Source organism: Phaseolus vulgaris, chromosome 8 (assembly GCF_000499845.2).
Source record: "Phaseolus vulgaris cultivar G19833 chromosome 8, P. vulgaris v2.0, whole genome shotgun sequence".
NCBI lineage: Eukaryota > Viridiplantae > Streptophyta > Magnoliopsida > Fabales > Fabaceae > Phaseolus > Phaseolus vulgaris.
This window is the reverse complement of record NC_023752.2, coordinates 56,003,611-56,020,271: the sequence shown is the minus strand read 5'-3', so window position 1 is coordinate 56,020,271 and position 16,661 is coordinate 56,003,611. Positions and strand designations below refer to the sequence as shown.

The 16,661-nt window shown below is 31.1% G+C and overlaps 2 protein-coding genes across 2 annotated transcripts; one reads left to right on the top strand and one right to left on the bottom strand.

The window, feature by feature from the left end:
* Positions 1-993: 993 nt before the first annotated feature.
* Positions 994-11,472, bottom strand: LOC137825715 (uncharacterized). Its single transcript, XM_068631454.1, has 11 exons — positions 11,369-11,472; positions 10,915-11,071; positions 9,515-9,632; positions 9,029-9,125; positions 7,763-7,869; positions 6,752-6,874; positions 6,425-6,575; positions 5,134-5,194; positions 4,653-5,032; positions 2,372-3,995; positions 994-1,523 (listed from the first exon to the last, which is right to left on the bottom strand). Exons 2-11 carry the CDS (start codon positions 11,040-11,042, stop codon positions 1,277-1,279), a joined length of 3,036 nt encoding a protein of 1,011 aa, XP_068487555.1. The 5' UTR covers positions 11,043-11,071; positions 11,369-11,472; the 3' UTR covers positions 994-1,276.
* An 803-nt stretch (positions 11,473-12,275) lies between these two features.
* LOC137826236 (MD-2-related lipid-recognition protein ROSY1-like) lies at positions 12,276-14,600 on the top strand. The gene is made up of 4 exons (XM_068632130.1): positions 12,276-12,433; positions 12,774-12,875; positions 13,105-13,271; positions 14,350-14,600. Exons 1-4 carry the CDS (start codon positions 12,310-12,312, stop codon positions 14,440-14,442), a joined length of 486 nt encoding a protein of 161 aa, XP_068488231.1. The 5' UTR covers positions 12,276-12,309; the 3' UTR covers positions 14,443-14,600.
* Positions 14,601-16,661: the final 2,061 nt, after the last annotated feature.

The window sequence follows — 16,661 nt, the reverse complement described above, 5'->3', positions numbered from 1 at the left end:
GGAAAATGATGGTTGTTACTTGAGGTGTCAGCCTAACTGAGATCTTAAGTGACATAGTGATGCCTAACATGAAAGCTTTTATTTATAAAAAAATATATATAAAATTTCTAATTAGTTTTTTAAAATTATTTTTTATACCCAAAAAAAAAATATGCATACACTCATGATCATAATCTTATTTTAGTCATATCTAATACACCTCAATCGTAATAGTATTTTTTATATTAATTATTGATTATTTTCTTAGTTAAATGCACTCATTAATTATATTAATTAGTTTTAAAAAATTAATTGAAATTTCCAGAAAATTTAAGAAGACATATACATAAAATAAACAAATAAAATATGTACCATCTTATAAGTGTGTCGTTTTATTATATGCTTGGCCATTAAATCAAAATAATAAATTTTTTCTTATTTTATTACTCATATAAAGAAAAAATTTACTTTTTTAAATTCTAAATTTTTACATTAATATTAATTAAAAATCACAAAATAAATATCTATAAATAAACTGATTTGACTACAACTACGAGAAACTAACCTTAATAGATGTTTTATTAATCACATTAATTTCTTTATTTATATATTTTGAGAATAATTTCACCTAAATAAAATAGTATTTTTTGTCTAAAATATACACATCTTTATTTCTTTTAAAATATGTATTCCATACTTAAAGCGATTGGCGATCATTACTTCAGTGGTTCGAATAGTCAGGTATGTTAACTTCATTTAGATTTGGAGGAAAATAAAACTAATAAATATTTGGCATCCCTTAATTTGTTTAATTAGTCTACACAAAGCTGTAGAAATTACACATGAACAATAAACAAAGAAACAACTGAGGTAAAAGAAAACTGACAAGTACACATCATGTAAGATGAAATAAAGAAACGAATTTCCAATGGATAAGTTTTTCTCAAATTTGACAGGAGAAAAAAATATCCTAACATATATATATACATTGTTTAACATATATTTCCTCTTTTCACAGCTCTAACTGATATTGAATTTCTTGGTCTAGCAAAATCTGGAACAGATACAAACAACATGCATAATTTATATCGTAATGCGTGCAAATCCATGGACATACCACTGAACAAGAAAAGCAATGAACATTTACCTTAAACCTGAGGCCAAGTTTGCGCTCATTAACTACCATCAATCTTGAAGAAGTACACGGTGTCATCAAACATGAGTTGCTAGCAAGCATTGCCGTTCACGTGTCAAAGATTTGAAGTGGAGTAATCAATAATGATTTATGAGTGCAGATCTATTTGAATGGTACATATGCTGAGGCAGCAGCTGCATCTATTATTAAGGATATAGGTTGGCGAGCTTGAAGACAAGCTCCTATATCAAATGGAAGCAACCTAGAACCATCAAAAATAAGATTAACGCCCGGAAGGATTGCTTCTTTACTATCATTTGCTTCTGGTTCAGGTTTTTTCGTATTGGCTTCAGGGGTTTCTTTAATAGGTTTCGTGGCAGCTTCACGAGGAAAAGTTAATGCGTATGATCTGCATGCACCATGCAAGAGCACACTCTCTGAGACTTTGGATGATTAGAAAATCAAGTTACGAAAAACATTCTTTTCTGTCTTGTGTTTGTCAAGACAATGCTAGTACAGTTTAATCAAACGAAAACATTAAGCAACTTTAAGCTGTTTAGGAATGCAGTCCATGATGGGAAGAATTTTTTGGTCTCACATAATTAAAAGGATGAGCATGCAATACAAACCTAAAAAAAAACAAAACTAATTTCTCATATATAAATTGGTGTATGTGTCCTAAATCCTGTTTATTATGTGTATAAAATTAAACCATACATGTTCATAAAGGGTTTAATAGGGTATTGTTCTGTCGTAAGTCTGATATAAATCTCATAAATATCATCTTTGTAAGTGGAAAGCGGAGTATGAAACACCAGGGTAGTATATATTGTTGTTTTGTTAGTTTATGATGTGTAGGAGATAGGTATCAACAATGTCAAAAGGATGTGGCTGGTGAACTACGAAAATATAGACAATTGAATCTCAATATGTCTCTTGAAAAATCACAATGAGATGGAGGCTGCATGCACAGACATGAAGACTCTCAATAACAATGTTATTTTAAAATAAAAAAAATGCATAATCCGAAGGAAAGAAAAAGATATAATGTATCTCCATAATTCTTTATATATATACATGTCTAGGTAAAAGTAGTTTTTTTAAGGTATATTCTATAAGATGTGTTGTAGATATGGTAAATCATATTTATGGGTTGGGGCACCTTAAGGGACTCATTTAATTAATTTATTATTGCTAATTAAAGAAAATAAATTAATCAACTTTAAGCATTGGATTAATAGGAATTCAGCAACAAACCTAAGAGCACTGCCATCACAGCACAACACTTCATTTTGGCAGCTTTGTTGATTAGCAAGTTTTAACCTCTGACGCACGCTTAATACCACCCCTGAATCGGGAGAAATATCAACAAGTGGATTTCGTGTTGCCCTAGCTTGGTTCATAGGTTGTTCAGTATATTGCTCTTTCTGGTAAAGAACCTTTGCAGTTGGACCAGTTGATTTGTACTGAGCACAAATGTCATGTAACTTTTTCCTTAAATTTTGCATTGCATCATGGTGTTGACCAAATGAGTCAGATTGAAGCATCTTAGATGAAACTATCCTTGTACATATACTATTGCACAACGTTGGACTAAATAGTGGTATCCCGAATTCCACACTCAATGGCACCCATTCATATTTCTCTATGGAAGAGAACTGGCCTGATTTTGTTCCGTTAAATAGTTTCAATAGCCGAACATAACCAACGGTCCACAGTTCCATTTTGTTTGCCAAATTATTTAACAGAGAATTCAGCTTAAAATTTTCCTCTTCATCATCTAGTCCTAACTCTTTTTCTACAGAGGCAATTGATCCATCAGCGTTTTTTAAAGGCAAAGGGACATCCAAAGTAATAAGTTTTCCAGATTGATTAAGATCAAATCTACTGAGAGGCAGCACGAGCACAGCTGAATGTTTTAGAAGTGAATTTAAACAATGCAAAAGTATACTTCCCTTCACTAAGTTTCCTTCGAGCTTCCTTCCTAAACCTCCTATTGTGGAACCGTCCCAAGACCATATAAGGGCTTTCTCACAACCAGTCAATGGAGCAGGAAGCAAGCGCATACATTGGCCTTTCATCAGAACAACTGATAGAGGCCCATTACCTGCAGTTGAATATAACACCAATTTCATCCATGGACTCATGGAAGAATACGTAGGAGGACCAAAATGAACTGGTCCTGTAGGTTTAGGAATAATTGATGAATGGGGAAGAGGCACTATGGACACAAGTATACCATAGTCACGAAGAAACAAGCGATCAAGAGTAGTTGGTGCAAGAGAAGCCAAACTTTCAGAACGGAGAAGGTCCACACGATATATCTTTTTCCTTTTCAGCATTTCTATCTTGACATCTGAAACTTCTAACACAGCTAGTTTCTCATTCTCACGGAAATTTGTGTGTGACTTGTCAGCTTCCTCAATGTGATGATCGCTGCCTTCCTCCAAAGTACTGGACTGTGTTTCATCATCAATCCCACTACTAGTACTAGGATCACGTTCACTGTACACAGAAGCCTCCACGAAATTCTCTGAAACAGAATTTATTAAATCCTCATTACTCACTACAGTTTCTAAAACACCAGACTCTCCTGATTTTTCATCCAAAGAAATTTCAGGTATCACAGAACTTGGCCCATCATTGCTTGACGTAATCATGTTCAGGTTATCAGAATCTTCCTCTTCTTTATTACTAGCTATTCCACCTGATTGAAGACATTCTAAGACACAACGCAGACTAAATAAATGATTTGCAAACTCCTGTAATTCTCCCTCATATGTTGCACCTTCCAGGGTACTAAGATCCTTGCAAAGATCAGCAATGCTCGCATGACCCAATTTTCCCGCTTCATAAAGTGTAACAGCATGAGATTTCAGGCCTGCAAATTTGGCGACAAGCAAGAAGAAGATAAGCCAACTCAGAAGCCATAATGAGTAGCAGAATTCATTTCATCCAAATTGCCTTCAAGAATAATATAACTTATATTTTGACAAAACAGGTTAACCTCTTCAATTAGTCCCTGTGACTATCCTATTTTAAGTTTGCCTTTGAATAACTTACCTCAAGTAAAAATGGGATAAGCAACCCCATCCAAAAAATAAATACAATTAATACTTGCAACCAATCATGTTCAAGTATATTAGTGACTTATACCAATAATTTTGAATGGAATTGTTCAACCCCATTTTTACTTGAGATAAGTTAGACAAACCTTTTAAATTCTAGTTCCTACGAGAAACCTAAAAGTTTTAGTTCTTACATGCCCCGTAAGAGTAAAGTTTTGGTGACTATGGCGAGCACTAATACTAAGAAAAAAAATTTATAGTATAAAAACGATACATAAACTTTCGTATGGTGGTACAGAAATTATGTGAGGTTTAAAACCTATAATTTTCTGGTATAGAAATTAAGACTTAAAATGAGCACAGCAAAAAGGATAAAATGAATAATTTAACCAAAAAAATAGTTCAGAAAATTATATCAAATAGTTAAACTTTAAGCTTCACGAATCAAGGAGTGACGGGTATATATATACCTGGTGAAACAGATCCCATCATAAGGTAGGATGTAATATTAGCATCAACTATGAAAGCAACACGAGTGTAGGAAGAACGAGATGCAAGGTTCCCTGAAGCTGAGGTATCCGCTTGTTGAATGGAGTCATTCTCGAAAAGCGTATTATCATTATTTTGACTAGCAACAGAAGCATCATCGTCACAAATTGTACTCATAGGAGATGCAGGAATGGCTGAATCTCCAATAATAGATTCTGGATCAAGTACTTTTGCTGCCCATCCCAATCTACACACAAAAGCACCAGCAGCCTGCAGCTGTGACAAGTCAGCCTGTAGGGTTGTTGCCAACTCACTAACCGTCACATTTTCATTTGAAACTACAAAAACTGCATACAACAACCTGAAAGAAAAAAACCTCTAGCATTAGAGTCCAACTATATGGAAATAAAAAAGCTCTTTCAACAAAATTGATGGAAACCCAGACTGAAACAACTACTTTACTCTTCAATAGGATCTTCATATGATTGCTCCCTGTTGGAAACAAAACCTTCAAGCCTTGAAACTGAACCACCAGAAACATAAATATTACTGAAATCAGATTTATAAGATACAGCCTTTTGAAAATAACGTATTACATATTGTTACAGCACAAAATCTTGATCCTTCAAAAGATTTGTTTTGGTATTAAATTCAAGTATGAAAGTTCCTTTTAAAATTTGATCACCCTTAGTTTTTGTAGTTTGAGAAACTCCTTACTGAAAAATACTACGGGTTTTTCCTTCTCGTTCAGGTAAATAAAAGGCATTATTTGTTCTTACTCTTGAATAATGCAGCGACAACAGATCAAATGCATGCAATTGTAATCAGGATTGGTGGGTCCTCTCCTTGTAATGTTTAAAGGCAGGATCTCTCCAACCATTTTTGAGTATTATGTTTTATAAAGATGCGAACATTATGTTACTTCAGACATACCATGTAATATCACATAAAAATGTCAACAATCGAAGAAAAATATTATTTAATTAAATGTTAATAGTTGCAGAAGTAGTCAGTAGTTCTAAAGTTAGTTAGAAATTCTGTGTTGCGACACATACGTCTCACATCAAGTGTCGTCACATACTCAGCTCACTCGGTTTAAAGGTTTCTGTGGCTTAATTCAATTTCTAAGGGGTTTATTCGGTACATACACTAAATATGATCCATCTTTTACATAATTCTTTTACGAGCTAATGCTAGCCACTTTCTGCTACGAGTCTTTCTTTTTTCAAGTTGAAATATGCTAAGGATCAAACTGTACCATATTGGGCTATTTTATTTGGAACTTTTGTTCAAATTGATATTTATATGAAATTTACTCTGAAATAAAACGTGTAAACTGTTGAGTTTCAATTTCATTGGATATATTTCATTTCATCACTTAGGATGTATGTGAAAGTCAAAAAGAGAAAGGAAAAAACAAATCAAGAAACAGTGAGAGTTAAGAACAGGAAAGGAGATTTTGTAAAAAATCTTATCCCAGTTCTTGCCTTTTAGGAAACTGCCAAAAAAAGAGAAAGTGCTTATCATTAACCCTTACCGACTCCTATGCTATCCCTGTAAATTTAACTAAGAAAAAACGAAGTTCATCATGTTGAATTAAAAAATCAAACTAGTCCTCCAATACATTTGGTTTGTTTTACCTTACTAGTCCAAATTATGAAGCTCAAAAAATAAACTCAGTCCTCGGAAAGGACATCGACAAATAGGTAAAACAATTAGAAAATATAAGAAAACATAAACCCATAGAACAAACCTTTAAACCGGTCGTGTGGATAAACAGGAACCTCAAAATATATTAGTCCCCGTTTGCATAGATCCCTTATAATGTGAGGATCAAATGTGCCAAAATCTGCATCGTCCATACAGACTCTGTCTATTGCAGCCATGTCATCCTTTGAGAGTTTCTATAAAGTAGAAGAAAAGTAAAGTATAAATCGACAAAAGGAATTAAGGCAAAAAAAGTCATGAGAAACACTAGGCTACAAACAATATTACAGTTCTTTATTACTGGGTAAAGTTTCATAGTAACCCCACCAAAACATGGATTCACTGTTTTATAAGGATGAAGGACATACCCCACCTTAAATTCCTCCAAGGTAAGGTTCACAAGGCAAACTCTCCACCACGGTTCAATTGGAAAATCCACAGGTTGAGTAGGCAAAAGTTCTTTTGCTATCGACTTGTTAAGTTTCCACCTTATTTTCTGGATATTCCAAAAGAGCAATTGCTTGGTAAGACATGAATCATAAAAATTTGCAAGCCTACCTTTGATCATAAAGGCATAACCAACACAAATTCAAATCATTATCCAAACAATAGCAGTAAAACCGGTGAACTCACAAATTTAAATATGTAGATAACAAACACAATGATAATACAAATTGATACGATGGTTCATCGAGCTTGCTGCAAGCCTGGTCAAAGGAGTATAAGTGCAGACAATAAACAAACCACCTTTCTCCTTCTTTCTCCAAATTCTACTTCTCTTTCTACTGCTTCTCTAATTATCCTGGTTTTATATTCCACAAAAGGTTTAGAAAAGAATCATAGATTATCCTTTCCAAGTAATGTTACAAAGATTAATAATGCATTACTGTCTGTGCCTGTGACTTGCCAGCATCTAAAACCTAAATGATGACACTGCCACATAAAAAAGTCATGTATTGTCTTGTGATTTAATTTTAATTCTTTATAATTTTATCTTATATCTAGGATTCACTTCTTTCTGCAATAAAATATTTTCATTTGTATGTCCCTTTGTATAAATGGGCTATGATATATTGACATCAAAATCCATTTGACAATTGTAATTTTTTAATTGAAAAAAAAGTCTGGTACTCTCTTTCTTTATGCACGACCTATTGTCATATATTTCTTTTATTGAAAAATTTCAAGTGGTGTCCTGATTGTTAAGTTATAATTTTCCTTTATACATAGCCCTTTATAAATAGAGAGAGAATAGAAGATAATAAATGCAGCAGGATTGCTGTAGGTAATTAGACATACACAAATATGCATACAATAACTTACATGTAAATCCAAAGTATTGAAGATATATTTAACGTAACGTACATGCAAATCTATGCATTACCTTAGACCTGCACCTGTTCATTATATCAATAAATTCGTTTCTCCCAATTCCTGTAAGCCTTAAAGCATCTGCAGCACTAAAATTTGGGATGCGGTCATAAGATTGCTCTGCAAATAATTAAGACAAGCAGTAAACTTCTAAAGGCCAGCTTCCACCAAACAAACCTCCACTACTCTACATGCTTATCTACCTTCTGAGTTCAGACTATGACAACAGAAAAATATGTCAAAGAAGTTTAATCGCTTTCTCTACTCTCCTCTTTTGAAGATTGAATTGGATTAATGGCAGGCAAACAAACCACTAAAAATTCGGCTAACAATAGATTTGTAAAAATCTTAATACAACTTCAAATTTTTCTTTAAAAAATGAAAAAAAAAAACTAAGACTATTGTTAGTTCTAATAGACATTGTTATGCTTTGTTTCAAACTAAGACCCGAATAGTATAATATGTTTACTTGAACCCTTGTATGTATTTTTAGGGTTAAAAACATATAAACTAGTGCTTTATTTCGAGTTTTTAATGTTGTAAAGTTATGATATCATGTTTCTTTAATATTATCTATGTATTGCTTTTATTATAATTACTACATTAATAATATCAATTTGGCTATGGTTTACTAGAACTTGGATTCTGTGTTGGGTTTTGGTGTTGTCTTGCTACTTCAAAATACACAAATTTTGATATTTGAAAAAAAAATATGAAAATCAGTGTATTTTGATAGCACAGAACCAACATTCCAACAGATAATCTGGACTCAGTTTAACAAGTGTTAAACCTTGAATTTGGTGCCTTGATCACTTCTTGGTTCAATTTTAAAACCTTTTTCATTAACTTCACTTATTTTTAACTTTTAAATCCAAGCTCCTTTATGCATATCTTCATTATAATACTAAATATTTTCCACTTCTAGTGTCTATTTTTTGTATATACAACCAAAGCTAAATATGCATACCTCCCTTAATTTTAGACACTGTTTCTCTTCTGTTTTTCTTCTTTCCATCTGCATTTTCTTACGATGTACTTGATTTTAAAAATAACTGTACAGTACATGAGATACTTGATAGTGTAAATGAACTTAAAGACTTAGTGCAGATGCAAATGCCACAAAATTATCTACTCATTATTGGTCACATAGCATTTTTTTTTCTCTGGAATATAATAATCAAGAAAAGAAAATTGCCTAATTTTGTGTTAGTTAGAGTTAGTTAGGCACAATATTCATGAAATTAATTTAGTCCTAATTGCAAGAAAATAATAAAATTACCATTTTTCATTACTTCAAAAAGCATATCAATGTAATATTTGAAAGGTGATACTCTCATTACACGGCATACATAGCCCGCCAGATGATACGGATATAGCTGCAAGTGAGAATATGTACATTAAATGCAGATGTCCTAAGACAAGAAATAAAACATAAGAGTCCCCCCAATATCTAGGAAATCTTAGTTATAAGGTCTTAAATATCCAGGATGAGGACTTTCAAAATCGTAAGGTAATAGTATGATTAAATTATTTACTAAAACCTTATCCTAAAACTGAGGACATTATGTTTTATTTTTAGTTACAACGTCATAATTCGATTTTGAAACATAACAAACTTTAATTTTCTCCACAAAATTTCTTTAATACGATTCGTGTGGATAAGAAAATATGCATATAAAGTTTTGTAAAAATGCATTTGATATACAATTTCAAATTTCAATTGGAGAAATCAAGCAGAGTAACAGACATTCCGTACAACACATACAGCTAGATTCCTCTGCAAGTAGCGCATCATATCTTCATAATATTCATTTTCTTTACAAACTTTACGAGCAAAACAATTTTTCCATTTAAGTCTCTTCTTTATGCAGTATTCGATTATCCTGCATAAAATTTACATGGTCAACAACAGAGAACGCAGAATTATAATCATGTATTTACTGGAAAAAGTTATTCAAGAAACAAAGACATGAGCCCTGAAATGAATGGAAAGTATCACATTTTGACTTATGAGAACCATATTTAAAAATAGAAAATAAAAAACTTCTAAAAATGATAATTTTCTGTCTGATAGCCAACTTATTCTTACAATTAGGCCCAAAAGGAATACCAGTAGCATCATTTATCTTTTCTTAGTTAGGAAATATGAGTTAGGTAGGTTTTAATAGGAAATTGTTAAGAATCTGGTAATTTAATACTCAAGGATAACAAAGTGTGGATCATGCTATTATAAATAAGTATCCATATTATTGTGATAATTAAGTCTGTTGTTTTTATTTCTCCGTTTTGGTACGTGAGGTTGCTCTGATCTCAAATCAGAGTCAATATCATAACACTCTCATTGCGAGGGATAAATACTGGTTTCTTAGTTAAAGTCACTACAGCCTTTGAAATCAAAAGCGTTCCTAAGTCCTGAGAAAATTTACTCCACTTCAAAAGTTAAACATATGTTTCTTACCACCAAAAATAAAAAAGGTATTTTTTCAAGCAAAGACCATACACATGAAATTCTTCACAATTGTCCTGTCCAAGTACTATAGTTTCACTGATAAACTTACGAACTTGTGTGCAATCCCACCTCTTCACACGCACACAAACCTAGTGGATGAAAAAATTCTTGATTTTCTTAAAACTTACGAACTTGGTTTGATTTTGTTTACAGAAAACAAAATACAACTTCTTTGAAAAGGTCGTATCACACTAGAGGAGTTACTAAAGTGCAGAAAAACTCACCAATCTCTTTGAACCCTATAAAAACACTGCCCCACAAAGGACATGAGCAGAGCAAAATTAGCATAGATGCCAAGTTTCCAACTGCAATGCTATCTCAAAATTACGGGGGCTCTCCATCCTTAGACTCAGTAGTTTTCAATTTTTCAATGAAACATAGGAATGCAATGTTCAGTAGTAGAGTTAAATGGTAAATTTAGCCAAATAATTTAATTAAGTGTTTATTCAAGAAATTCTTAACTTGGACATGCGAAATTATATCATAATTTCGACCTGAAACTTACTGAAATAAACAAAAAAAAAACTTATAAAAGCCATAAGCTATTAAACTAACTACGGTAACTACTAACTACTGAGTACTAACTATAAGATTAAACAATGAATCATGACAATATAAAAAAAACTGTTAAAGTAAATACATAAATTTCACAGAACCTTTTGTGCCATTCTTCCTTTGAAGACACAACTAGATGAAGTCGCCTGGGAAGATTCTCCCATGCGCATTCTTCCTTCACCGCTTTTTCAAACAAACGTTCCTCAGCAGTCAGCGAAGCACGTTGCATTTTCCACTACGCATTAAACACCACCATTCCTGATAAAAAAAAAAAAAAGAGACAGAGAAGGTAAAGCATTCATTCATGATTCATCCACGTCGGAATCTTGCGCTCCAAGTCACGTTTCGCCAATAGTTCAACATCCGCAAAATCAAAACCGGTTATAGAAAACAATAGCGTACAATTAAGAATCGAATCGAATGCAGCGTCAAAATTACGGAGATCCAAACGAGATTTACAATGAGCACGTAATCAATGCTGAGGAATTAAGCGATGCAGTACTGATACATAGTGAAAGCGAAAATGTGATATGAATGTAGATGAAAGGTGAAAACCTGATGTATGGCGAGGGTGTTGGATTGGGGTTCATTGTTTGGGAATTGGAATCTGCATACTCTTTCTTCTTCTTCTTCCTTCTTCTTCTTCTTCTTCTTCTTCTTCTCGAGAGCGATCTCAGGAGCCAGATTCGTAAAAGCTCCTAGTTGCAAACCATTGGGGGCATCGTGGTAATAAAAACTATTTCAAAGTTTCAACCAAATAAAACTTAAAAAAATATATTAAAAAAATAGAAAGATTGATCAACAATTTTATGAAGTTTATTTATGCAAATTCTTAATTTAGTTGAATTCCACTATTGATAATACATTTTTTTACATTCTCTACAAATCTTTTTATTACCAAAATGAATGAAGTTATTCTAAAAAACATTTTTAAAAAATACACATTTAATAATCGTTCGTTTATTTTAAATTTTATTAATTTAATGCATTATGTTTAAATGAGTTGATTAAGTACTATTAAATTTAATTTATTGCCAATCAAACAGTTTCAAAAGTTTATAAATTTAGTTATATAATAAAAATCTATTTGGAATCTTGCCTTTAATTTGTTGGAGTTGATAAAAAAAGAAAAAGATTTTCTTGATACCAGGCAGTAAAAATATGATTTGACATCACAGTATAATAATATAATAATATTTAAAATTAAATATTATTAAAATATTATTTTATTAGACTGTGAAAGGAATGTTTTCTACTGTTTGTCGTGTTAATATATCACCTTCTAAAAATAATTATGATTGAATTTAAAATTCATGTATCAGTTGCCATCACAATATTTAATTAATTGAACGACGTCGTTGAGAGTTTTCTTTTCATTACTAGTAATTACCTCCGTGCAACGCGTTATTATTATATTGATATTATCGTATCTATCTATCTATATATATATGATTATAATACAGTGTGAATACCATTTCCGTGCTACTTCCAAAACCATGGCTGCTTACTATTCTACCACTCTATACTTCTCTTTTTGTCTAGCATTCATCACTCTCACGCTTTCTTCTTTCAATGCTGAAGCTCGATTTCATGCTCCACACCCATCTTTCAAATACTGCGGTAATTTACTGAACTAACTTTAACTTCACTTTTTTTGTTTCATTCTTCAGCATTTACCTTTCATGCATCATCTTAGTTACGAGGCAGCTGAAGCTTCCACTCTATAGACTGTAATGGTTTCAGTTACCATTTCTGGTTATTGTTGATGGAAAACAGCACTACCCTGTGAAATCAAACAGATGACCCGTTGAATCTTGCTTTTATATTATTTTATTAACAAATAAGTTAGTGGAATGAAAAAGTTGTCAGGAGTTTGAAATTCAAACACTAGTTTCTTTTTCAATCAGAAACGTTGGTGTGTTAGCTCCCTCTCTTTTAATTTGAATTTTGTGCTGTGCAGATACCAATTCAGACTATGCTGTGAAGGTGAGTGGAGTGGAAATATTACCTGACCCTGTGGAGAGAGGAGTTCCATTCACCTTTAAGATCCCAGCTTACACGCGTGAGTGCTGATGCTTCTTCTCATTTTCCCCTCAATTTCTATAATCTTCTGGCTCTGTATTTTTATGCTATTCTTTCAATGCATTATGTTTAAACGAGTTGATTAAGTACTATGGTTTGAGTACAAGCTTAATATGGCTATTCTATTGGTAGAAAGCATCATGTTTTTGAAGTTTTTCTTATTAACTTTGCTTATTAATGAGTGGAGATTGTGCATGTTATTCATGCAGCTGAACCAATTCAAAGTGGGGACTTGATTTATGAAATTTCATATGTTGGAGTGGAAGGGCCACCTGCTACATTTCTCCATGATCTCTGTGAGGAAACACCCTGTCCAGTGGCTGCAGGCAACTTTCTGCTACTTCACACCGAATTATTGCCTCCAGTTACCCCACCGGTTAGTCTCCCCCATATACTCATACTATATACTATTCATAGTGTTGTGGCATCGGTTCATTTACATATTATGGCATTATTCAGCACCGCAAATCCGAACTGATACTTTTCCTTTTATGATGTGAATAATGGTAGTAATAAGTAGTCCTGGTTTGGTTTAGTACAAACAGAATGAATTCAATGGACTGAAAAATGGTTTACTCGCACCAAATTGAATTGGAAACAGTTTACCTAAACTGCACATTTGGTTTGGTGCATTGCTCCTCGGTTGGTTTCTTTTAAGTAAACTCAGTTTGGTTCATGGTTCTGTTTAGTTCATTGATACTTTTTGAACAACCATGGCTTGGTTTAGCACAGAAAACCACACTAGAAATGATTATTCGGTGCACTGTTAATAATAGTTTTGTTTTGTAACTCCTAATTCAATTTGGTTAGCTAATACTTTCCTCATGAGTCCTAATCATAAATTGTAGAAGTCACAATGATATTAAGTTATCTCGATTGAAATTTCTGGTTTCATCTCTTCCAACTAATACATGTTTTTAAGCCTAATAAGTTTTACACCTCTTATATACTATGAAGTTTTACACCCCTTATATACTATGAAATGTTTTTATTGTTTTTATCAGTAGATTTGAAATCTTCAACACATTCTCTCCAATAACAACCGTTAGGATTTTTAACACATCTCATTCACGCAAAAGCCAACAAGATATATGTAAAATTATATATTAATGGATGTTCTGATAAGCAGATGACCTGATACTATGAAATTTCTTTATCACTAGTCGATCTGGATATGAGATATTCATCAAATTTCATGAGAAGAAAGCATATTCTATAGTTTTTGTTATTATTTGTTAACCAAATCAAGGGCCATTTGAGCTGTGTAACTCCTGTAGCTTAATGTGGTACTTGTTAATCCAAATAACTATTAGATCGTGTATGCTATTTTTGGTTCCTCACTCAGATTGTTTTTGTTTTGGTCTTCGACACATTTCTCATTTACAACTTCTCTGTTTTTCCATGAACTTTTGACTTATTTGTCTAGTATCTATTTAACATTGGCATTTATGCAGGGTACCTATAATGTGAAGCTGAGATTTAAGGATCATAAGGACAACCTGTTGACTTGCATCATCTTTCCCTTCAAAATCGATGCTAAATCTTAAGTATCTGCTATCTAAATTATTCAGGATTTTTGTTTAGGGTGCTGTTTTCATGTGAACTAGTTAAGTGTCATGCTAGGCTATGAATCATACATAAATAGCCCAAAAAGATGTCACTGACATCTCTTTGTAATGCAGTAATAAATTTGGACATTTAAAAATCCTGATAGCGTGTTACCAATTTTGGAGGATGATGGTTTTCATTTTAGCCCTTAAATTTAAAGTACATAATAAAAGACTTGATTCTTAGCACCCTTAAGTTAAGGACCATTTAGTTTAGTACACAGTTTATGGAGAAAAATATTTGTATAAAAGGAGAGAACATGACTTTTTTAAAGTAATGTTACTATTCACGAGCATCTTATGTTATAAAAGAAAAGAAGTATGTACTGAAGAACTAATTTTCAAAAATTAAGCGTAATTTTGTAAATATAAATTAAATTAAATTAAATAAATAAAATTAGTAAACATAAAAAAGAACAAAAATTGAAAATTAATAATTAAGAAAGTGAATATGATATATAGTCACTTAATACATTGAAAAAGGAAGAAGGAAAGATACATGAAATATGTTTTCTATCTTGTATTATTTTTAAAAAAAAGTTCCGGATAAAACTAAATAGAGGTTACTTTGGTAAATATATATTAAATTGAATAAATAACTATATTTATAAATGTAAAAAGAATAAAACTTTAATAATTGAAAAATGAAAATGTAAGAGAAAAAATTACTAATTTGGCAAGTGTTTTTCTTAATAATACAAGTAACGAAAGGCAAAAGTATGCTAAATATATTTATTATTCCCAGTAACCAAAACAAGATAAAAGATAAATTTTATTAATTTGATTCATAAATTAGGTGAGTACTTTTATAATCACTTAGTGCATTAAAAAAAGTAAATATGTAATTAATTTTTAAAAAGTATTTTGTGTTTTAGGTTTCATTTATAAATTAATTTAGTAAATCTTATCTTAAATTATAAAACGAAGGAAGTTCGACATAAAAACTTTCCACGTAAAATTAAAGTTACTTTTTTAAATATAGATTAAATCAAATAAATACTTAGAAAACATAAGAAAATATAAAATAATAAACATTGATAGTTAATAATTGAAATATAGAAATATCACAATAGGAAGTTTCATTAATATGGTATACAGATCAGACAAGTATTTTTATAATCATTTGGTAGGTTAACAATTAATAAATGTATAATTGAGGTAATTTATTGTGAGTATGCAAAGATATGCATTTAATAACTTTCATGCAATTCTTATAATTTAAATCCTCATTATGGTGATTTGAAAGAAAAGACTTTGAAGTTAGGTAAAACTTTAATACCTTATTCTGTTCATGATTCTACTCTTCAATACATACTAAACTCCACTTAGGCTAATTGTTATTCATATCAATCTAACATATTTCATTAAATAAATCATTTTTTACTAAATGCCAATTTTTCAAACATTAAAGAAAACTTTAAAAATATCCACTTATAATTATTAAATTAAATCATTGCTATAAATATTAAAGAGAAATAATCAGAATAAAAAAATAATAAAATTTCAATTTTTCAAAAAAGAATTAGCAATCTACTTAATGGAATTAGAATTTGCTGAGTGAAATTTGGAAAGTGAAAGAAATTGAAACTTACATGGAGAGAAAGAAGAAAAAAAACTTCCTTAAAAGAATTTGTTTCAGAATTGACATTAAAACCTTGTGTTTTAGTAGCTTGAATCTACAATTTTTTTAAAAGGAAAGAATATAGTTTTCCTTGAAGTGAGAAGAGAAAAAAATTGGGAAAAATAAAAAAGAAGACAAATTAATTCTATCTTTAAAATAATTTTTTTTCTTAAATTCTGAATTTTATAAAATCCTTAAATTTTATAAGTTTTTACACCCTTATTCTTAAAATATTTTGAATTTTTCTATAATGCTTTATTTTCACTCAACTTTAAACCCAATAAAAAAAATTAAATCCTAATTATCCCAACCAAAAATTTAATCTTAATTATTTAAACTATTGAAATGATTTCTAAATTCATTTATCATATAATTAACCCTTTCTTTTTAATTATTATGTAAATAAATTGTGTTTGTGTAAAGTGGAGTAAAACTGAGTATATATGAGAAAGTGAAAGTTCTTTTCTTTCTCTTCTTATCTTTATTTTATTTTTCTTTAATTTTTTTAAACTAGTTTTTTTTGTTTTTCTTTATATCA